Source organism: Hemicordylus capensis, chromosome 13 (genome assembly GCF_027244095.1).
Source record: "Hemicordylus capensis ecotype Gifberg chromosome 13, rHemCap1.1.pri, whole genome shotgun sequence".
NCBI lineage: Eukaryota > Metazoa > Chordata > Lepidosauria > Squamata > Cordylidae > Hemicordylus > Hemicordylus capensis.
Genome location: NC_069669.1, coordinates 22,106,219 through 22,130,176, shown reverse-complemented (window position 1 = coordinate 22,130,176; position 23,958 = coordinate 22,106,219). Strand labels below are relative to the sequence as shown.

The following is a 23,958-nucleotide window of genomic DNA, read 5'->3' as shown; positions in this document are numbered from 1 at the left end:
TATTGTTGTTGTTTGCTTATCATTTATTCCACTTCTTTACCACCCTTCCAAGAGTGGCTCAGGGCAGTTCACACAGACTGTCTGAACTGCTTACTGCTGCATGAAGCCTCACCCTTTCCTGGCCTTAAGCCCAGATGGGCCAACCTCACAGGTGAAAATGCTTGTCTCTTTTACATATGAATATACATATGCGTACACACCCTGACAAGAGGAAAAGGAAAGCCCCTATAAAATAGGACCTGAGCATCCCTGGGGTTTCCTCAGGATACCAGCCTGGTCACACCTGCTGCTGCTCTCATCGGAACCTGAGGAGAAAAACCCTCCACTCAAACCTCTCTTCAGTGCCACCACAGCCTTTTTTTAAAAGCCCAACGTACGCAAAAGGTAATTTTTATGATGATTTGAAAGGGGAAAATTGTCTTTTTAAACATACTTTTGTCAAATATATTTTTCAAGGCAAAAAATGGGTGTGTGTGTGTGTGTGTGTGTGTACAGACTGTGTATACTGGATGCCTTTCTAAGGTTTTAGGTACCAAAGACAAGACAAGAACGCTACAACTAAATTTGATCTCTTTTGTTCTGGTGTCCAAAGCTATTCACAATTTTTGTTGCATTTATTATTAAATGTATTTCTTTATTCATTTAATTATTTCTGTCCTGCCTCTTAGTGGAAGACTCTTGAAGCAACTTCACAACATTTTTAGAGTACAGAGAAATGATGATCATTTAAAAACAGAATAGAATACAACATAGAAAGGGTTAATCTGTACAACAACCCTGCGAAGCAGGGCTCTTTCTATGTGACTATTTTCTGTTTATTTATTTGTTTACATTTTGGTTATTTTACTTTTTGTTTCTTTCTCAAACACATTTACAAGTCCCTCCCAAAACCTAGTTCAGAACCCGTTTTTGTTTTTTTTTAATAACAGCTGATATGTTGAAAACAAGATACCTGCAGAAATTGACCGAAAAGGGTTGCAGAGGAGTGCAGATGCAAACAAACCTCTTTCCTCGGGCTGATGCACTCATTGTAAGGAAAAGTTGAGAAGCAGTATATAAATATTCTTGAAGATAATACTAACAATTAACAAAACTTTATTTGTTTAGCCACCCAGAGAACAAATTGTTCTCTGGGCAGCTCACAACACTTAAATAAAAAAATCCAACAAAAGCACATAAAACACTAAATACAAAACATTTCAAAAACTTTTTAAAAATCAATTTTTAAAAGCTAGTCATTCGCAGGTCATCTGCGCGGGCTAGTCATTTGATCCCGCAAAATGGGCCGCCCACCATGGTTCACGTTAGCCGGGGCTCTGCACTTCTTAGCGAGGGGGGGGGGTGGCGCGGGGGGCAGCCGAAGCCAAAATTTGCCTAGGGTGCCAAAAACCCTCAGGCCAGCCCTGAAGTAAACTGTATTACTTCTTCTGTATTACTTGTTGTTCTTCTTTGTCATGGGGTCCCCACCAAACTTAGCCCAGTTCTTGAGGATGCATCCCAGAGGGGTACAGGACTTGACCCTACTCCCTGATGTCCCCATTCTTCGGCACCACCCAGATCTATAGGTTCCTCCATGTACCTCACTTAGATTCAGGATTGGACTTATCCCAGGGGATGTGAAGGGTTAACTCACCGATTCCAAGAAGGCCCCAGTCCATCCTCCAGACTTCTACTCAGTCAGCCTCCGGGACGCTCGCCACAGTCAGTTGAGGATGCAGACTCTGGTCGAAGGGGGTCCGGCACGCACTGTCTTTGCCATAGCTCAAGACCGGAGGGTCACGGACGGACCAGGCAGGTCAAGGGCACCCTGGAGGCTTGTAGGGAGGTTAAGTGAGACTTGGTGTCCTGAGTCTGTGATCCCACGAGCAAGAGGGAATGAAGACCCGAGACAATAATTTGGTTATTCACGATTTATGTAACTTTTATTCACGCCCAATGCAGTAAAGAATAGCAATGAAAAGCACAACAGTAAGCCATCTAATGGTGCAGCGATGGAGAAATGCTTGACTAACAAGCTCCCAAAAGAAGAAATTAGTTGTCGGTGGCAGCGGGGGGTGAGTAAAACGAGCCTTCCCCAGCCCACCTGGGTGAACAACCTCTATATAAGGCAGTATATAAATATGTCAAATACATAAATAATTGTGATCCACCATGAGAAGCTACAAGTATGGACCCACAACAAAGTGTTGCTGTATGTCTCTGGTGTGCATGTTACTTGAGCCTGTGCCTGAGCATGGTGAAAGTTTTAGGCACCTTCCCGCCACCCAGAAACATAAAGGCCTGTGACAATCCTGAGGGAGTATTCTTCAAGCTGAGAAATTTCACACTCTTGTTGTTCATGCCCTCTTCTCCGCACCCCCTGCCCACCCGCCATCATCCCCACAGGGTTCCATGAGCTCTGCCCATCTGCTTGCACTTTGAGCTCATGACTCTGACCCATTGACTAACATGGAGGTAGTTGGCCACAGAGGATGGGGGTTTGGCCTCCTTCAGATTTTTTTAAACACTCAGTCACTGCCTCCAAACTCTGTGTATTTGAAACACTGCCTCCAAGTTTGTGGTACCTTCCACTTGCCCACAGGTGGTCCCGTGTCCTGTCCAAAAGGATCCCAATTTTCAACACTTCCAGAAATCTTATATAGATAATTTGCTGGCATAAAATTTCAATCAATCCATCAATCCTTCAATCCAGCCAGCAAAGGATCGATGTTTAATGCCACTACTGTACTCTCCTTAAATGTTGAGAAACCAGTAATATCTCAGTCCTGGGAAAGGAGAATACGCAACCATCAATCAAGTGCACAGAAAACTCGCTGCCTGTGGCATGAAGTTTGCCTTTCCCAGAGAACCCTGGGAAATGCAGTTGGATGCAGCTGCCTTGGGACACTCGGCATTCTCATTGGTTCCAAGGATGCTCCGAGGGAAGCCATGACAGTTAAACTGTTGCAGGACCAATATGGATCCGCACTGTAGATGTGTACTAAGAATAGCAGCAATTCTGGAGGGGTTAGATTGCCGTGTATTAACTTTGCTCTAAAGGGCCAAAGACCTGTTTGTGGAAACAAGACCGCGAGCGTTTTGTTGGTGTGTCGAGTGATTTTCATCTGTATTACCAGATATAGGTAAGGCCGGGTAGCCAGGTGGGCTGCCAGTGCTCAGACCCTGGGAGGCAGGGGGCCGGGAGCTGAATATGTGGGCTAAGGGATGGGAGGAGAGCTGGTCTTGTGGTGGCAAGCATGGGTGGTCCCCTTTACTAAGCAGGGTCTGCCCTGGTTTGCATTTGAATGGGAGACTATATGTGTGGGCACTGGAAGATCTTCCCCTCAGGGGATGGGGCTGCTCTGGGAAGAGCAGAAGAAGGTTCCCAGTTCCCTCCCTGGCAGCATCTCCAAGATAGGACTGGGAGACACTCCTGCCTGCAGCCTTGGAGAAGCCGCTGCCAGTCTGTGTAGACAGTACTGAGCTAGATAGACCAAGGGTCTGACTCAGTATATGGCAGTTCACTATCCTCCTATGACTTGTGCAATAGGCTCGGGAGCCTAGTGAGGCCTGGTGAGGAGGGACAAAACATGGCAGCAAACCCATCCATCCCACTATCGAGGGTCTTCTTTATTGCTGGTCTTTTGGACTCTGTCCAAATTATCCAGTTGTGTTGTTCTGTTCTTATTCTGTGGCATTTCTACAACAGAATAAGAACAGAAGCCATGGGCCCACCCAGTCCAGCATCCACCCTCATGCAGTGGCCAGCCAGGGGCCTCTGGGAAACCCACAAGTGGAGAAAAGAGAACCACTGCCTCCTCCCGTTGGTATTCCCCAGCACCTGGTGTGCAGGACCATCACCCTGCTCCCCCCCCCTTATAATGGCTAGTAGCCTTTGGTTGCCCTCTCCTCCATGCATTTGTAAGGTAATGGTGGCCACAGAGCCCTGTGGTTGTCTTGGGTAGAATACAGGAGGGGTTGACCATTGCCTCCTCCCACGCAGTACAAGTTTATGCCTTTCAGCATCTTTCCCCATAGTCGCGGGAACATACCAGCGGGGATTCGAACCGGCAATCTCTTGCTCCCCAGGCAAGTGACTTCCTCGCTGTGCCATTAGGTGGCTACCCATGAATTTGCAGCATCCCTTTTTCAAGCCATCTAGATTGGTGGCCATCACCCCATCTGGTGGCAGCCGAGTTAAACTACACATTTTGTCAAGTACGTTGTGCACCTTTTGTGTCTGTCTTGAATCTCCCAGTGTTTCACTTCAACAGTTGACCCCGGGTTCTAATATTGTATGAGAAAGAGAGAGAGAAAACTTCACCCAGTTTGAGAATGAGAAATCCCATATTCCCAAACTGGGTGCAAATCAAATTGCTCAAAGATTGTCTTTCCCTTCAAATGATCAGCAGTCATTTTAATTATTGAGATGGTAAGCGGTCGATCTTAAATTTAGAATTACGAGACACCTTCTTTCATGATTCTCAAAACAGCATATTGATTTGTGATCCATATTTGAATGTATGTTTTGATGGAAGTACATGAGGCATGGGCTAAAATGCAGACCAAAGGTGTACAAAATCATCTACCATTTCTATGCAGGCTCATTTGAAAACCAAAGTCTCTGTGATCGTGGATGGAGGTCTGTGACAGAATGCCCCAGCAGAATTATACACCCCCCCGTGAGGAAAGGGGCAGCAGCGTCCTCACCGCGTTTCCTCCGACTGGAGACGTGATGCGAACCAGGTCGAATGGCGTGGTGCCTCACAGCAGCCAAGCGTCTGACTGCAGACTCAATGGGCACGCAGGACCGCTGCCGAGAAGAACTCCTAAGGCCCTGATAACTGGAGGCGGGGGCTACTTTGGCTACCACCTGGGCTCTGCCCTCACCAAGGAAGGAATCAGCGTTGTTTTGTTCGACAGACAGAAGCCAGCATGGGACATCCCCAACCAAGCCGTCTTTATCCAAGTAGGGTCAACTTACGTTTGAGTAATCATGTTGGACTGATGTCATTTCTTCTTGTGTGTGTTTGGACAGTACCCTACAGAGTTACATAGGCAAAGCCAGATAGATCCCTGCCCCAAGGACCTTACAGTCTGAAACAGTAATATGTGCTGTATATGGGGCTGCCTTTGAAAACAGCTCAGAAACTGCAGTTGGTCTATTGGTTATTAACTGGAATTGGGGGTTACAATCATATCATGGCGGGGCTTTGTCAGCTGCACTGCCTCCCAGTCCATTTCCGGACCCAATTCCAAGTACTGGTCTTAACTTTTAAAGCCCCAAATGGCTTAGGACCGGGTTACCTGAGAGAGCGCTTTGCCCCTTATGTCCCTACCAGGGTCTTGAGATCTTCTTCAGAGACCTTGTTCTGAGTACTCCTGCCGAATGAGGTGAGGTGGGTGGCTGCTAGAGAAAGGGCCTTTTTGGTGGTGGCACCCCGGGAGAGCCACAAAGAACAATTGTTCAGTTTTCGACAAGCCTTTAATTGTGATTGATTTACTGGGCTGCTGGGCTGTTTTGTGTATGCTTGGTTGTTGTTGACTTGCTTTCTTTGCTTTATTATGTGTTCTGTTTTATTGTTTTTAATACAAATACAACAAATATTTATATACTGCTTTTCAGCAAAAGTTTCCCAAAGCGGTTTACATAGAAATAAAGTAAATAAATAAAATGGCTAAAATGGCACCCTACCCCCAAAGGGCTCACAATATAAAAAAGAAACATAAGAGAGGCCACTGGAGGGATGCTGTGCTGGGGACGGATAGGGCCAGTTGCTCTCCCCCTGCTCAATACAAGAGAATCACCACTTTAAAAAAGGTGCCTCTTTGCTCAGTTAGCAGTATATGGTTTTACTGGGCTTTGTGCACTGCTTTGGCTTGAGCATACTTATGTGGAAAGGCAGTGTATGCATTTTAGAAGGAATTTTACAAGTCTTGGTTGTAGGATTCCAACACACTTTTAAAATGACGCTTAGTTTGGTCCTCAGATCCGTGCGAAAGTGGATATGGGGTATATAGAGATTGTAGTACAGCCAATGCGTGACTGTCAAGAAATAGGTGGCATCATCTTGCGTCTGTCCCAGGCAGTGTGCTCACTGCAGCGTGCTGCTGGCTCGTGCTGCAGCTGGTGGATGAGATGACCTCTACTTTAGAGATGGAGGGGGAGCGGGGAAAGAAATATGTGGGATGGGGATATGTCAAGTTGTGTGTTGAATATACCCGTTTTATAGTCTCACTTTTTTGTGTGTGCCCTCAAGAACCCACGGCTTTAAAATGCTGCATGTGTCCCAGACCAGTGTGTATATGTAGGGGGATGATGCTTAACTTGCCGTCAGGTGGGAGGGGAGGCTCTAAAATCACCTAGGGGCACCTCTGGGTTGGCATCCTGACTAAATTGCTCAACACAAGTCCTGTTGGAATGAAGCCGTCCTTTAGAGTACCTCCTGGGTTATATTATTGCATAACTCAGGGTAACGCCTCTCCTGCAGTCATTACATTGGTTGCCCATTCGCTTCCGAGTTCAATTTAAGGTCCTGGTTCTGACCTTCAAAGCCTTGCGGGGTTTGGCACCTGTCTACCTACAGAGCCGCCTCTCCCATCCAGTTACATCCCCTCCAGTTAGATCGTCTCAGATGGCCCTCTTGTCGGTCCCTGACTTCCGAGAGTTTCAGGGCTCTCGGCCCCGCAAAAGGGCCTTTTCGGTTGCTGCCCCACTTCTTTGGAACTCTCTTCCCCTCCAGAATCGTTTAGCCCCTTCCTAACTGACCTTCAAATCTCTATTGAAGACTTTTCTTTTTCGCCAGGTTTTTGCCCTGTAGTTTACCTATTTGTTTTTTGTTAGTTACTTTAGTTTTTAATTTAGAATGTAATTTTTAACGTTGCCTTGTTTGCATGTTTTTGTGCACCGCCCAGAGTCTTCGGGGTGGGCGGAATATTAAATGTTTCTAATAAAATAAATAAATACATAAATAAACTTTGTCTGGATGCCAGCCCCTGCTATTCGTTGATCCTAGTTATTAATATGCTCAGCGATGCATTTGGAATGATAACGCTTTGCTACATGCATATGACAGGGTGACGTGAGAGACGCCGATGCAGTATTCAGAGCCTGCGAAGGAGTGGACTGTGTCTTCCACGCAGCCTCGTGTGGCCTGTCCGGATCGGAGCGGGTGAGTAAAGAGAGAACTGGAGTGAATTGCAAAGTTGTTCCTTGGACATTTGGTCAAATGTGGGATGCACTAGGGCTGTTCTCGTGACAGCTGGGTAGGATGAGCATCCTACACAGTTTTGGGAGAAGTGCACACTCCCAATGTCCAGTTGTGTGTGCGAGTCAAAAACTAGATCGGCGGAGGGGGAAGTGATTGTGCGGGAGGTGGGAGCCGGGTTGGGTGGCGTGGTCCTACCCAGCATGCTTAGCGCTGCGCCCGCCTCCCACGTGGTCACTTAGTCCTCCTCTGACCAGCTTTTGATTCACGCCTGGCCGAAAATCAGAAACGTGCAGAACTCTCAAAACTGGATCGGATGCTTGTCCTACCCAGTCAATGGTCATGAGAACAGGCCTAGTGTGTATTTGTTGAATGTGTTTAGGCTGCTGTTCTGTTTCTTAAAGAAAAGGATGTGCAAAGCCGCGTACACTGAAAACAAACACTCTTCAGCCCCCGCAAAGCTTGCATGAATAAAACTGATTCCACTCCGTGTGTGTTTGTCTAACTGATCCAAACTTCCATTTCTGGGAAAAATTTAAAACAAAGCCAAAAACCTTAAAACAATGTAAAGCCACAGTCAAGTTAAGAAGAAGAAATAAGTCTTTAGGGTCTTCTACAAAGTTGTCAGAGATGGGGAGGCTCTTATTTCAGCAGGGAGTGCATTCCAGGGTCTCGGGGCAGCAGCAGAGAAAGCACGACCCTGAGTGGCCACCAGACGAGCCGGTGGCAGCTGCAGACGGACCTCTCCCGTTGGTCTCAATGGGCGGTGGGGCCCATGGTGAAGAAGACCTTCTCTTAAATACCCAGGGCCTAAGCTGTTGAGGGCTGTTTAGTTATAACCAGCACTTTGCATTTTGCCTGGAATCTTATTGGTAGCCAATGTAGTTCTTTGGTATGGTTTAAGGTTGCCAAATCTGACTAAAGAGATGGCTGGAGATGTGTCCTCCTCAATATTTCCCCCCAGTCATTTCCTCTAGATCCACAACAACTACTACTACCACTCGGAGTATTTATAGACCTTTCAGCAAAAGTTCTCAAAGCGGTTGACAGAGAAAAACAAATATCATATAAACAAGACGGATCAAGTCCTTAAAATCTCCAGATTTGCTTAAAGTAGCCGCCTGCTGGAGAAGTTCCACTGCACCCTAACCCTAACCCTAACCCTAACCCTAACCCTAATGGTTAGGGTTAGGGTTAGGGTTAGGGTTAGGGTGCAGTTCCTGGCAACTCCAGACCCATCTCAGTGGACTGGTAGCCCTCATCTTGTTGCTCAGCAGAAATGGCACTTTGCACATGCTCAGAGGCACACATATCCTGGCAGCTGCCAAGAAATGCTGATATCAGAGCAGCTAACTCATCCAGTCAATAAAAACAAATGGAAAAATGAGCTGGAACATACATTTCATAGGAACATAGGAAGCTGCCAAATACTGAGTCAAACCCTTGGTCCATCTAGCTCAGTATTGTCTACCCAGACTGGCAGCGGCTTCTCCAAGGTTGCAGGCAGGAGTCTCTCTCAGCCCTATCTTGGAGATGCCACCAGGGAAGGAACTTGGAACCTTCTGCTCTTCCCAGAGCGGCTCCATCCCCTGAAGGGGAATCTCTTCCAGTGCTCACACTTCTAGTCTCCCATTCATATGCAACCAGGGCAGACCCTGCTTAGCTAAGGGGACAAGTCATGCTTGTGACCACCAGACCAGCTCTCCTCTCCCTCTAGATTTCCATGAAGTTTCCATCTAAACGTCTCTGAAAACCTTTCAAGTACTGCTCCCCCCTCACCCCCTCCATGCTCAGTCCAGTTCTGTTTCTCACAAGAATGTTCTGTAGGCCTTGAAGTGGCTTCCCACCCGCTGTGTAAGCCTCCTCTGCAGAATGCTCAGTTGTTTTTTCATCAGCTACTATTTTTATGTCATTATTCATTTATTTGCACCCAGCTGCAAAGGAGAGAAGAGATCGAGTCGATTAATGTGGGAGGAACAAAAGTCGTCATTGACGGTATGTACCTTTTGTCTCATTTGTCTCATTTTGTGTCCGCGGTTATGCCGTGTCCTTCCACTCTTCCTCCAAGGAGCCGAGGGCCGTGTACGGAATCGGCTGAGAGAGAAGGGGCTGGCCCAGAGTCACCCAGTGAGTTTCAGGGCTGAAATGGGATTTGGACTCAGTCCAGCACTCTCGGCAGGATATACCGCACAGACTCCGCCACCCTCCGATGGAGTCCCCTCCTGGCCAAAGATCAGTCTGTGCCTGGACTCCCCAGGGAGTGTTGGGAAAGGCTGCTTCCTATGGCCCTGGAGAGACGCTGCCAGTCAGTGTGGGCAGTGCTAAACTAGACGGACCAATGGTCTGGCTCCAATCAAGGCAGTGTCCGAACCCCAAGCTGGGCCAGCATCCTTTGCAATGTTGCTCGGCATCCCGAGGTGGGCCTCTTGGGTTGGGTTGTGCCGTGCCGGGGGCTTGACACACAGGGCTTCTGCCCCGAATCTCCTCCATCGGAGAGTGTGTGCGTTCACACTCCAGCCAAACTTACCTCAAAGTCCCTTCGAGATCCTTGGACTGACTCCACACACGAGCCGGGCTTTGTGGTGCGAATTCTAGCTTGTCTCAGTGTATGTCCAAGTTTTTAAAATGCTTTCAAGCTACTTTTTCCGAAAACGCTGGAGCAAATGGGAGAAGCACTGGCCTAAGAATCATTAGCATGATAAGAGGCATGCTCTCTTCAGAAATGCAGATCTGGCTGTGCAGGGAGCTCTCTCTCTCTCTCTCTCTCCCCTGCTCCCATTGGCTAGAAGGAAAACACGGACGCTGCCATGTGGACTTGTTTCAAAACAAAACCCGAGAGCAGAGGGGAGGGGCTGCTTCCCTCAATGCCGCGAGTGTCCTTCGAAGTGGCTTCGCTCAACGTTTACCCCGAAGCCTGAAGCCCAGTGCAAATAACTCCTGGGCAGCCGAGCAGGGGCCGAGCAAGTGTATTGGGTTGAGCCCTGGTGGGGCAAATGGTCAAGACGGGCCCTTCAGCGAGGCAGGAAGGGGAGAGTACAGAGCAAGCTGCCCCCCCGCCACGGGGCCCTCCATCTGGGGCCCAGAGACATTTGCTCCCCCCCTTGTGGGTGTGTTGGGCCAACCCTGCCAATATCCCTGGGGAGTGCAGGGATTAAGCCCCCCGCCACACACACACACAGAGAGCCGGTGTCAGTTGCTGACAGGCAGCTGCTGAGGTCCCAGGGCCCTGGACGACAACGGGGCCATCGCTGCCTAAGGTGGTGTTGCCCAACAACAAGCCTGTGGTGACCTGCTTCTCTGCCGGAGGACGCTGGCTGGTGTGCCAGGCTGCCTTACCCCCTGCATCAGTTCCCTAAGTGGGGAGCTTAAACGGCCTGCTTCTGAAGCTGACTTGCCCCCTAATGCACCAGGAAGGCTGTGCTCTTCCCAGTACATAAGGGAGCAAGTTGAAGCTCTCTGTTTCGGGAGTCCCCCCCGCCGTGCATGAAAGTTACTGCAGGAGTCACTGCAGGAGGGATGCGGAGGACAGATGTCAGAATATCTGTCTGTCTGTCTGTCTATCTGTCTGTCTGTCTATCTATCTAGGAAGTAAGCTAAAACAAATGAAAATGAAAGCTGTGTGGCATCTTTGCTCCCCCCCCCGCAACAGGTATATATATTGGTGGGAGAGGGGTGGTCGTGTGCCCCAATACAGACTGGGAAACACTGGTCTAAGTTCTCCTCCGGCGGTTTATCTGCCACTAGGGTTTAGGTGGGGATGTAGCTCTGTTAGCAGAGCATCTGCTTTGCAGGCAGAAGCTCCCAGATCCAATCCCTGCGGGCAGGCTGGGAGAGACTCCTGCCAGAAACCTTGGAGAGCTGCTGCCAGTCAGCGTGGACCATACTGAGCTAGATCGACCAAGGGTCTGACTCAGTAGGAAGCAGCTTCCTATGCGCCGCCCTTGGGCAGGTAGCCTAGACCTTTTGAGCCCAGTGTTTTGGAGCACAAGGCCCCTGCTTGATTCAAAGTGAGACAGGCTTCTTTCCCACAGCACCACTGCCTTTTCTTATACCAGGGAATTTTTCCTCTCAATGCAGTCTGCAAAAAAAGAAGCATTTCCAGACTGATCTACACCAGTTCAGTGAATGTTGTATTTGGAGGGAATCCCATTGAAGGAGGAGATGAGGAAACGGTCCCTTATTTCCCACTGGATAAGGTATTGGCAGCGGCGGCGGCGGGGGGGGCAGGAGTAATATATATTTAGGTCTGAGAGTGTGAACACGAGTAGTAACGGTGGCATGTGGCTAGATTTCCTTCTGGGTTGACCCACAGCAGCCTTCCCCTTTTGGAAGAGACTCCGCCGCCCGGCCATGCAGCTCAGGGTGGTTGGTGTGGTTTCGCTCAACAAGCAGTCGCTGATTGGATTCTGAGTGCACAAGAGGAGGAGGAAAGGGTGTGAGCCTGCATGTGTTGGAGAACAAGGATGGAGCGGCCACAACGTGTTGCAGTATAGCCCTGGTGTGGAGAGAGAGAAAGGCGAATGTTGTTGTGAGTTTATTTGCAGGCACATACCATGGCCAGCAGAGGAACCGATTCAGTGCACAAGTGGCCTCTTTGATTCCTCCTCAGAAACACAAAGTTGTGAAATGGCTGGTGAGAAAATGAGAAAGAGTTGTAGACACCTTTCCCCCTCAGGAGGCGAAGGGATTGTGACTGTCTTGAAGGATTATTCTTTAAGCTGAGAAATTTCCAGTTCCTTTTGTTCAAGCCCTCCTTCCTGCCTCCTCGCAAAGGAGCAGAGGTGCACCTAGATAATTTTGCAGCCTGGACCTAAAGGCATTTGGAGCCCAAGTTAAGCATCTTTAAAAACAACAACAACAACAACACATAGTTTCTTGAGGGCACAAACCACACCACCCAGGACAGACTAAAGAGGATTTGGGGGACCCCAGGGGGTGTGGAGGCCCTGGGCTTTGGCCCCAAAATCCAAGGGTAAGAACACCTCTGGCTCCAAAATTCAGTTGTAATTGTACCACTGCTAAGAAGTTCCATTAACTCTGCCTTCCTGGTTGTCTGTTAAGCACCTTCTGAGTCCATGAACATTCCACTCCATTGAGTTATGCTGGGGGCAGTTTGGGATGTTTTTTGTTTTTGTTTTTGCCCCTTAGGGTTTTTCCCCCTTCAGATTTTTGTTAAACTGCTGTATCTACAGGTCACGCTGAGTCTCCAGTACCTCCCTCTCAACTGCAGGTGTTCCAGTTTTGCATTCATAAGGATCATAACATTTCCAGCTCTTTCAGAAATAGAGAAAAGATGACAAAACTGACCAACTGAGTCAATATTTCAGAGCTGACTGCACGAATATTGGAATGGAGATATTGCTTGATATAGGGTATGCTACTTTATAGGATGGTTCATTATGCTAATGCTTGCTTTCTAGCATGCCGACCATTATTCTAGAACCAAAGCGATTGCAGATCAAATGGTATTGGCTGCTAATGGAACCCCACTTAAAGGTAGGTGCTCAGCGATCTTTCCTCTTGTCACATGATGACCTTGAAATTATGACTCATGAATGTCGCTGGGGTTCGATTCTTGAATCCACTTCAAGGTTAGGATCCAGCCCTGGAACATTTGCCTTAATAAGAAAGATGCCCTGAGCATGTGCCAAGTGCATTTCTTTGCAGAGGCAGAACTATGGGTTAAAGGACAAGAGGCCATTGAACAGGAATCAAGTGGGTTGGGTTCTGGCCCAATGGTAAGTGAAGAAGGTATCAGGCAGTGGGGCCGAACCCTTCTTCTGCCTGTGCCCCAGCTCTGTGCAAAACTTCTCATGACTGAAAGCAACACAGAGGGCCAATACTTTGCCTGATCTGCCTGTGTTATAAAGATATCAACTCAGGCATCCAGGGTTGGCCAGAGGGGTTTTTTGGCACCCTAGGCGAGGTTTGACTTTGGCGCCCCCCACAGGCGAGCAGTGCAGAGCCCTCCCTGCTTTAACGTGCACCATGCGGGCTGCACATTCACGAGGTCAAATGGCCGGCCTGCACGGATGACCATCAGTGAAGGATCCGCTGGTGCTGATCTGAGGAGACCGTGGGGGAGAGAGCCCCTATCGTGAGGGCAAAACTCTCAACACTGTGGAGACAAAGAGGGAAATCTCGCCTGAGCCCATTTCTTCCTGGGCGGGAAGGCTGAGGCCGGCCATTCATACTCAAGAGAGGGAGACTAGCTGTTGACTTGGGGCTGAGGTGCATTGGGGGCTGAGAGAACGGTGGATTTCGGGGCGCAGGATGACCTCTCGCATCCCTACACGGCTGTGCAGTTCTTCAGAAGTGCAAGGCAAGGAGGAGAGGGAGATAGAAAGAAGTGGGCAGGGCTGGATCCTGGCCCTCTTTCTGCACCCCGCTGCCCTAGAACTGGTGCCCTAGGTGGCCGCCTGGGGGTGTGCCTAGTGGACGGGGCTGGTCCTGTGCACATCTCCCGTCCAGAGTGCCCTGTTGTTATTATTTATTAATGTGTTTTAAAATTTATATTATATATATATATATATATATATATATATATATATATATATATATATCTTTACACTGCCCCATCCGTTAGCTCTGAGCAGTTTACAATAAATAAAAACAAAAACATAACCATCAGTTAAAACCAGTAGAAAAACCCTGGAAGGCCAGAACAAAAAATGCCAGTCTTTTCTAATCTCATGGGTGGGGAGGTGGGGCGTCCAAACGGCCCCTCTGCCTGTAGTCCAAATATCCCTTTAAAGCCTTGGTTGGAGAAGGGTCACAGCTGAGTGGGAGAACCTCTGCGTGGCGTGCAGGAGGTCCCAGGTTCAAACCCTGGCAGGCTGGCAGCATCCCCAGGTAGGGCTGGGAGAGACTCCTGCCTGAAACCTTAGAGAAGCCGCTGCCAGTCAGGGTGTAGACAATCCTCAGCTAGACGGCTTTCAATGTTCCTTTGTCATTATCCTTGTCGTGTTTTCTGCTCTCTTCTAGAAGGGGATAAACTCCATACATGCGTTCTTCGTCCCCCTGGCATCTATGGGCCAGAAGAAGGGAGGCATCTGCCACGTTTAGCTGTACGCATTTTCATTTATGGCCTGGGGTAGGGTGGGGTGGGGTGATTTATTTACTTATTCGCTTCATGTGCCGCCCTTCCAAAATGGCTTAATATTACAGAATAGTAGATATGAACTCCTTTCCTCATTTGAAAACTGAGTTAAAAACACTACTAAAGTTCTTGCTGCTAATTGAAGCTATTCTTTAAGAAATCAAACCCGTTATGCATTTGTCTTTTGTTTCTCTTACTTTTCTTTTCTTTCTTTTTTCTGATGGGGCAGGTTTTATAAACCCACATGCTGGGCATAGGTGGTCGCCGAGGGTGGAAGGGAGTAATCTGCGTGCACACACACACACACACACACACACACACACACACACACACACACACTGCATTGCAGCGGGTTATTTGAAGGAATATATTTCACACTCACGTGTTTTTCTTCCACACCATCGACAGATCTAAAGAGTGTCTATGTAGCTAAGGAGCATTTTCCCATGAGCTCATTTCTCTTTTTGGTTAGGATGGGAGCCCGGATGTGTATAAATTCATTTTTATTTCAGAAATCTAACAAATGGGACAAAGCAACCCTCTGAAATTCACTTGCCCATTCAATCCCCACCCACCTTATTATTTTTCTGGTGCCATTACAGCCGCTGGAGTGCATTAGGGAAGGAGAAAAAATCTCGCTTCCAGTGTGAACGATTGTGTTGTCCTGTGTTTCCATAAAACTAAAAACATTGACACATTAAAAACAAAACACCACCTTTATTCTAAGGCAGTCAGCAAGGTTTCTAACTTTCGAGCATGCATGAATCTTTCATTTGTATTAATTTATTTGGTGCAGAACTTTTTTATTTCTTTAATGAGCTAGGAAAGACATAATGCAGAAGTAAAAAATTCCCACCCATTTGGAACATCTCTTTTAAAGGTACCCTAGGATCCCTACATAGAGGAATTCAGCACTTGGGAATGTCTTCACCCTCCTGCCAGTGCATAGGGCCTGCCTTAAACATGAAACCCAAGGACATGGTAGAATCCTGAGGAGACTGTGCTGCTGCAGGCGAGGCATGCCAGTTTAGGGGCTCTCACATGCAAAGGGGAGAAAACACCCTGCAAGTAAAAATCTAACACATCAGGGAGAAAGACTGTAACCCTAACCCATTTGCTACCACACTAGTTTTCTGTTTGCAAGGAGGTGGATGTTTGTTTGTAAACACATGTAAGCATGAAGACATAAGATGCTCCGCTGGCCACCTTCAATTTGAAGGCACCTTCTGTCGCCTCATTCTGATGACTGACCAGATCTTTCTTCACTGGCAGGAGAGCAGCAGGTGGGAATTGCAGCAGGTGTTTAATTTCATTGCATAGGGCAGGAGTTCCCAGCCGTGGGTCTCCAGATTTTGTTGGACTACAAGTCCCAAAGCCATTGTGACTGGGAGTTATAATCCAACAACATCTGGGGACTCAAGTCTGGAGACTACCAACATCAGAGCTACCAACATCATTGTGCAGATTCAGATAAGAAGACTGCATCTGACTCAGAAAGTAGTAAGATTGCCAAATCCTTATCAAAGATAATGGTGAATTCCATTAAACACTATCGAAAAGGGTTTCGTCGTTAGGTGTTAAATTTCACTGCTTTTAATGTCATCATTTAGAGACTGGTGTTACAGAATCTGTGTGCATTTATTTTTCTGCCAGTTCCTCTACCTACATAACTGTCTTCCTATTGTTCTGTAGTCTGTCTGAGATAATAGTGTTGCCAGGTAGGCAATAATATTGCATACATTCAAAAGGTGTAATGTTCTGGCTTTTCTTTTGCAGATAGTAAACCCTTTTTAAAAAATTAACAGATTAAATCAACCATGATTTGGTGGGATGTACAAATCCACCCTGTGTTTTAATATTGCCTGTGTGCCATGGTTTTTCAGTTGAGACTTTGTGGATGAGAATCAGTTGAAAGACGTGGGGGATTTTGCATACAAATAATCAATTACAGGCAAAGACCGATTTACAATATTCGTAAAAGGTGCAATTTTTGCTTACATTCCAACCCACAGCGGAACATCCAGAGGAGAATCCTGAGCTTCAAATTTGGAAGTCCAGACATGCAGATGAACTGGGTTCATATTCGCAATCTGGTACAAGGTCATATCTTAGCTGCTGCAGCTTTAACAGCCAACAAAGGCTACATCGCGGTGAGTAAAACCCTTTATTCCTACTGCAGATTTTAAAGCCACAGGCCCAGTTCAGATGCCACACAGAGCCATGCTCAGATCTGGGTCCCGGGCAATGTGCCTGAGCTGAAGAAGCATGCCTTGCCTCAGAAGAGTCCTGCTTTCAGTTACAATTAAAAACAAACCAAGACATGCTGTGACATCCATTTATTTTATCCAACTTCCTTGAAATAAACTGAGATCTGTATTGAGAGAGACCAAGTTGTACTGAGTTTAATTCAGTTTCCAAGGGAAGTTAGAGAACGCAAATGCCAAGGCACACTGCGAACTCAGGGCTCAGAGAAGTGGGGTGGGTGGAGGGAGTAGAACAATAAATGTAGCTGTTAAGAACAGAGAAAAGCAAATATGTCATCCCAGGTCCTACATGTTATTCCTAACTTTCCTGTTGTGTTCCCCCCTCCTTTGCTTCTTTCCACAGAGTGGTCAGGCGTATTACATCAATGATGGAGAGTGTGTCAGTTTTTTTGAATGGATAGTGCCACTGGTATGAGTACTTTTCTTTTTCACTTGAGAAAACAGAGATTATATATAGCAAGCTTTCCCCGATGGCAGCCTTTACCACAGGTTTTCTGCGAGGCTTTATTGCGAATTAGAAGTTGCCCCTCCCCAAAACAATGCAAAAAGTGGGGTTTTTTACCCCCCGGATATAAATCGGGCTACACTCTAACACGGGATGGAAAACCTAAATTTTGTGTGAAGTGCTCCCTTGATAGCTCACAGGACTTCGGGGTACATTTGGCTGATATGTGAACACACACCTCCATTCCGGAGGAGATGTGAACTAAAAGCCGGATGTGAAAAACTCCTCAGGGGGTGTATGTGGGCCATTTTGACTGATGAACATGAATGAACTGCATAAACCTGAAACAGGAGTAAACAGGTATGCTCTTAATACACACCTGTTTCTTCAAGCTTTTAGTTAAAATAAAGCTTTTTAGCTATTTAGCAGTTTTTATGGTTAGTGATTTTAATTTGACAATTATATGTTTTAATTGGTTTTTAAAATTTTGGGTTTGTTTTATTGTTGTTAACTGCCTAGAGACTTGGGTAGTGGGTAGTAAATATGTTCGTCAAATAAATAAATAAAAATATAGACAGTCATCTTTATTTTGATCTATGATCAGAAACAATAACAAGCAAATAATATAAATAATCACAGTCATCTACTGGAGAAAAGACATAAACTTCTCGGCTTACCAGAATCTATTAGGGTCTATTTACCTAAACTCTAATATTTCCCAATTCTAACAATTAGTTGTAAACAAATTTCATCTTATCTTAGCATCTGCAGCACAACATTTTGGCCACCTTAAATGTAATTTTGTTGTTGTTCCATGCAAGTAGAAAAGTTAAAATATATTTTTATATTGTTTAATTTTTTCAACTGTTTTAATTGCTTTTTAATTGTGTTAATGTTTCTGAGTTTTATGTAAACCACTTGGAGATGGTTCTATCAGGTGATTTATATAAATCTAATAAATAAATAGATAAAATAAACAAATAGCCCTCTTGAAAATGTGAGCCCCAAAGCCTTCTGCATATGTAGCTAAAGCGGATACCTGGATATCTGTCCATCATGGTCCTGCTGAACTTAAGGAGCTGTTTCTTTGGATGCAAATTGGGGATTCATATCCTTATGCGCCCGTTTTCAGCAGCTAATTATCTGCAACAAAGCCATTATTTATCAGAACAGAACTCCATTAATTTGCATGCAGAGCTTTCTAGAGTTGCTTTGTCTCTGGAAAATGCAAGATTAGGGCCCTGTTCACACAATTGTTCAAATGTGGGTTACCAACATTTGCATGATTGTGTGAACCCAAGCCAAGGTGGCTGATGACATAAGATGAATCTGAGATTCCTGCCTTGTGGGATCACACGATCACGCTAACGTTGGTAACCTACATTAAATGTTGATTCAGCCGATTGTGTGAACCAGGCCAATGAGTCAGGAAAAATGGGGGGGGGACCAAAATCTGAGCCAAAAAAGGGGGAAGTAGATAGCTCATAAAATGTTTTAATGCAAAATCCCAACACATTTCAAGCATACACGGGGAAAAGAATCAAGAAATGACAGTGTTCCTAAAGTTACTGCTAGTTTTAGCACTCATCGTTCTAATAAGTCAGCCCAGTAAGAAAGGCTTGTTTTTAATCCTCCTTTCTGTCCCTTGCAGATTGAAAAACTGGGCTACAGAAAACCACAGCTATACATCCCTGTTTTTCTTGTTCTTATGGCAGGTAAAACACATGCCCACCAAAGAACCGCATTTGCCTTTTGGGTTACATTTCAGTGGCCTGGCAGAATCGCCCAACGGTTTGGGGTGTTGGATCAATTTCTTGGGTTCTTGTTGGGAGTCTGTAGGATTCTTACTCAATGGGCAGGATTCAGATGAAGGAAGGCAGGACGAAGTCCTAATGAAATGAAGAGGGTTTGAGTTAGTCGTGACAAACTTGTCTCATGGATTTCAGTGGGACTTAATCATGGAGCCACAGATCAGAGGCAGAGCTCTGGTTCACAGTCTCAGGTTCACTCCCTGGCAGCATCTCCAGGGAGTTCTCCACACAGCAGGCTTTACCAGGAGTTTTGTGCAAGGCTTTACTGAGAACTTAACGCTATAAAAAAAAACAAAGAAACAAAAAACACCCGATGCTACAAGTGGATTTTTAAAAAAACCTTGGATATAAACCGGGTTGCACTCTAACAAGCAGTGGAAAACCCGAATTGTGTGTGAACTGCTCCCTGGTCGCTCGCAGGGTCTTCGGGGTAAATCTGCCCAACATGTGAACGCGCCCGCTCCTCCAGTGCAGAGGAGATGCAGGCTAAAAGCCGGTTGTGGAAAGCTTGCAGGTAGGACTGGGAAATCTTTGCTCACTGGGCAAAGAGGCACCTTTTAAAAGTGGCGATTCTCTTTATTGAGCAGGGGGAGAGCAACTGGCCCTCTCCGTCCCCAGCACAGCATCCCGCCCAGTGGCTGCTGCTGGTGTCTCTCTTATGATTCTTTTTAGACTGCGAGCCTTCTGGGGACTGGGAGCCATCTTATCTATCTATCTATCTATGTAAACCACTTTGGAAACTTTTGTTGAAAAGCAGTATATAAATATTTGTTGTTGTCTTGTGTCTGAAACCTTGGCGAGCTGCTGCCAGTCGGAGTAGACAATACTGAGCTGGACAGACCAGTGTTCTGACTCAGTAGGCAGCAGTTTCCTATGCTCTTATGATTGACCTGTGCCTCTAAGGATAAAATTTAGACATCCCTTGAAGTTGGGACAAGTGAGTATGAACCTTATCAGTCAATAGCAGCTGGATTGGAGCTGTGACATGTTAATGGTGGCTTTTCTAGGATAGAGGTTGCAGGGAAGCCTGATCTGAGTTGGGACTGCGGCAGACCCAGACAGTTCAGCCCCCCACTTGCCACAGCAGACCAGTAGCTGGGGCGGGGGGGGGGGGTTTACAGCTGGTCTGCCTCCCCTAAATTTTCCTGGGTTCCCCCTATTCCTCCCCCCTCCAAACAAATACTTCTAAAATAACTGAATGTTGCTTGCACTTAGGACTGACGGAGGCAAAATTAAAAAAAAAAGTCCCCCCGCCCAAAGGCTCTTGATTAAACTTAGCAGTCATGGGATAAGGGGACATGTTCACGTAGGGTTGCCAACTGTCCCTCATGATGCAGAATGTCCCTCATTTCAGGGACGAAATGTCGGTCCCTAGAGGGACAGCATTTGTCCCTCCTTGATTCAATAGCATGTAATTCAGTTACAAATATGTCAATGATACTCAGGCTCTTGATTACCACGGCAGACACCTCCCAGCCCCCAAGCCAGTTCCCACAAACATGTGTCCCTCATTCTGGCAATGTAGTGTTGGCAACCCGAGGTTTCCATGTGGATCAGTAACTGGTTGAAGGGCAGGAAACAGAGGGGAGGAATAAAGGCACAGTTTTCACAATGGAGGGAAGTAAGATGTGGGGTCCTCCAGGGATCTGTGCTGAGACCGGTGCTTTTTAATTTATTCATTAATGATCTAGAAGCAGGGGTAAGCAGTGAAGTGGCTGAATTTGGAGATGGCACTAAACTATTTAGGGTAGTCAAATCCAAAACAGATTGCAAGGAGCTCCAAAAGGGTCTCTCCAAACTGGGTGACAAAATGGCAAATACCGTTCAATGTTTGCAAGTGTAAAGTGATGGATATGTGGGGGGGAGTGGGGGGACCCAGCTTCACGTATACACTGATGGGGTCTGACTCTGAGCTGTCAGTGACTGACCAGGGGAGAGATCTTGGGATTGTGGTGGACAGTTCGTTGAAAGTGTCAACTCAGTGCATGGCAGCTGTGAGAAAGGGAAATTCCATGCTAGGGATCATTAGGAAGGGGGCTGAAAATAAAAATGCGAATATTGCAATGCCCTTATACAGATCTATGGTGCAGCCATATTTGGAGTACTGTGTACAGTCCTGGTCACCATATCTTAAGAAGAATATTGTAGAACTGGAGAAGGTGCAGAAGAGGGCCACCAGGACGATCAGGGGCCTAGAGCACCTTCCTTATGAGGCTAGGCTACAGCGTCTGGGGCTTTTTGGTTTGGAAAAGAGGCGCCTAAGGGGAGACATGATAAAGGTGTGTACAGAGAGTAGGCAGAGAGAAATTTTCTCTCTCCTTCACAATGCTAGAACCAGGGGTCATCCCATGAAGGGCCAGGAGATTTAGGACCAACAAAAGGAAGGGCTTTTTCAAACAGGGAATCATTAACCTGTGGAACTCACTGCCATGGGATGTGGTGATGGCCACTAGCTTGGATGGCTTTAAAAGAGGCTTGGGCAGATTCATGGAGGACAGGTCTATCAATGGCTACTAGTCTGCTGGCTATAGGCCTCCTCCAGCCTTAGAGGCAAGATGCCTCCAAATGCTAATTGCAAGGGAGCAGCAGCAGGAGAAAGAGCCTGCCGCAGCCTCACCCACTGCCTGTGGGCTTCTCAGAGGCATCTGGTGGGCCACTGCGTGAAACATGATGCTGGTCTAGATAGGCCTCCTTGGGCCTGATCCAGCAGGGGCTGTGCTTACGTGCTTCAGCGTCATCAATTCACCCTCTCAATACTTCTGTAACCTCTAATACAAACCTCCTCTCTGTTGCAGCCACTCTGCAGGATTATCTGCACCTGCTTCTTAAACCAGTTTTTAACTTTACACCTATCCTGACCAGAAGTGAGGTAAAAAAATCTTACATTCTTGCTATGATTAGTAGGAACTAACTATCTGTTTGGGGAAATATTGGAGCTGGCCGGCTGCATTCTCTGACCGAATTCTCTACAAACTAAGAATATATTTGGAGGAATGGGTGTGTTGATAACACAGGATTACTAGGTCCTCCTCAATGGGCCAAGAGGCGCCTTTTAAAGTGGTTGCCCTTTTCTGTTTCTACTTCTACTGAGTCAGACCCTTGGTCCATCTCGCTCAGTATTGTCTACACAGACTGGCAGCGGCTTCTCCCAGGTTGCAGGCAGGAGTCTCTCTCCCAGCCCTATCTCGTTGGAGATGCTGCCAGGGAGGGAACCTGGAACTTTCTGCATGCAAGCAGGCAGGTGTTCTTCCCAGAGTGGCCCCATCTTGCAGTGCTCACACATCATGTAGTGTCTCATCCAAATGCAAACCAGGACAGACACTGCTGAGCCAAGGGGACAGTGCATGCTCATGACCACAAGACCATGGTACAGTATGAAGGGTATGGGTTCCCTGTCTGAGGGTTGCCGGCTTGAAGCTGATGGATCTGATGCAGAAGGGGAAGGAAGGGGGATGGAGACCCTCACCCTCCTCTTCCTCTGCTCTAGATTGACTGGCTACATGCTGACACCCAGCGTACCCCTCCCCTAATCCTGACTGACAGGCTTCATAAAATTAGCCCCGAATATTCCCATTAATCTCAGTAAGACTGTTTATGAGTAACTTTGCTCTGTCTCCTACTAACAGAGCAAAAGGGCACCTTTTTAACGTGGTGATTCTCTTTATTGAGCAGGAGGAGAGCAACTGGCCCTATCCACCCCCAGCACAGCATCCCTCCCGTGGCTGTTGCTGGTGTCTGTTTTAAGTTTATATATCTATAAATCACTTTGGGAATTGTTGTTGAAACACGGCATATAAATATTCATCTTTGTCGTAATTAGTGTGGATGTGAGTCAGCGACCGAAGTAGCCTGTTCCCCTAATTGCAACACTTATAGTTTGTGTTTTTATGTATATATGTGTGTCCCCCCTGGAAGTAGGACAGGATATGCCGAGATTGGTGTCAGGAAGTTGTGTGTGTGTGTAGCGAGCTCTGCTGCCGGGGCTGTGGGTGCGGTTCGTGTACGGAGCCTCCCTTGGCATAAGACAGCTTCATCTCTTCAACAGCATGTTTGCTACTGCTAATTCTCTCCTTTTCTTCTTTCATCATTGAGAGTGCTGTCTGCTTATATATCCTTGTTGTTTCGCTTGCATAGGTGAGGAACATCTTGGTCACCCACACTTTCCGAATAGACAAGGCTTGTAAACAGCTGGGCTACTTTCCCCAAAAGTTCACCCTCGCAGATACTGTGGATTATTATCTGAAAACAAGTCCTAAACAAGAGGATCATTCATTCTTACCCATAATACTCCTTATAGTTGGCATATTTTTATCTTTTATATTGCTTTTTTTATTTTTTTAAGAATGTCCAGTATTATTTCCTTGCGGCTTATTTTATTTTATTTTGAGAGGTGAGAGGTTTTCTTGTTTTTTATTTAGGGTTTTTTTTTTTGGTAGAATTAATTGCTTGTCTTGCAGTGAATTTGCAACCGAGGGGCTGGATTACTCCTCTCTTAGTTCTTGACTGTGATGATACAGTTTTGATCACTTTTGATGAACAGATGAGAAACCAGTTTTTAAAAAGGATGTTGACACCGGTTAAAGCAAAGGGGACACAACCGGTTAGATACTGGGGGCCATGTCAGAAATCTGGGAGGAACTAGAAAACCACTGCGGGTCACTCAGTCACTGCTGGTCTGGATCACTGCTCGTTGGTGGAAACACCTTCTCTGCACCAACTTTTGCTGGTCGCTGACTGCGTTCAATATTCTTCTTTAGAAATGGTTGTCCTTAAATGTAGAAAAAGTGGATCAGATGTTGAACATTCTGTTAAAATGGACTTGAAAATAATGATTGTTTGAAGACTATGAAGTTGAGTCTTTCTGTAGCACATTTTGCATATAATAAAATGGTAGACTTGGGAACCACCTGGAGTCTTCCAGTCCAGTCCCCTAGGGATCCTTGAAGGGCTCCGTCCATGGGCACTCAAGAGCCCTTGTGCCTCCCCATGCTGCAGCCATGCTTTTTGTTCCCCACTGCTGACTTGAAGATGATGCATCCTCAGAAGGAGAGGGAGGAGGAAGACCCCTCCAACAGGGATTCCCAGATGTTGTTGACTACAAGTCCCATTATCCCCAAGCAAAAGCCATTGCTGCTGAGGGCTCTGGGAGTTG

At 46.6% G+C, this 23,958-nt stretch overlaps 1 protein-coding gene across 3 annotated transcripts; it reads left to right on the top strand.

The window, feature by feature from the left end:
- The first annotated feature begins 325 nt into the window (after nucleotides 1–325).
- On the top strand, nucleotides 326–23,652 carry LOC128336853 (putative short-chain dehydrogenase/reductase family 42E member 2). Of its 3 annotated transcripts, none has more exons than XM_053277163.1 (12): nucleotides 326–384; nucleotides 4,582–4,948; nucleotides 7,056–7,151; nucleotides 9,122–9,182; nucleotides 11,265–11,383; nucleotides 12,608–12,683; nucleotides 14,172–14,254; nucleotides 16,299–16,436; nucleotides 16,894–16,959; nucleotides 18,647–18,710; nucleotides 21,602–21,675; nucleotides 22,941–23,652. In XM_053277163.1, exons 2-12 carry the CDS (start codon nucleotides 4,616–4,618, stop codon nucleotides 23,145–23,147), a joined length of 1,317 nt encoding a protein of 438 aa, XP_053133138.1. In that variant the 5' UTR covers nucleotides 326–384; nucleotides 4,582–4,615; the 3' UTR covers nucleotides 23,148–23,652. The 3 variants fall into 3 exon arrangements, with proteins under 3 accessions (XP_053133138.1, XP_053133136.1, XP_053133139.1); XM_053277161.1 differs by lacking the exon at nucleotides 326–384 and adding an exon at nucleotides 2,722–3,122; XM_053277164.1 differs by lacking the exons at nucleotides 326–384; nucleotides 21,602–21,675 and adding an exon at nucleotides 2,722–3,122 and having other exon boundaries at nucleotides 22,941–23,133.
- Nucleotides 23,653–23,958: the final 306 nt, after the last annotated feature.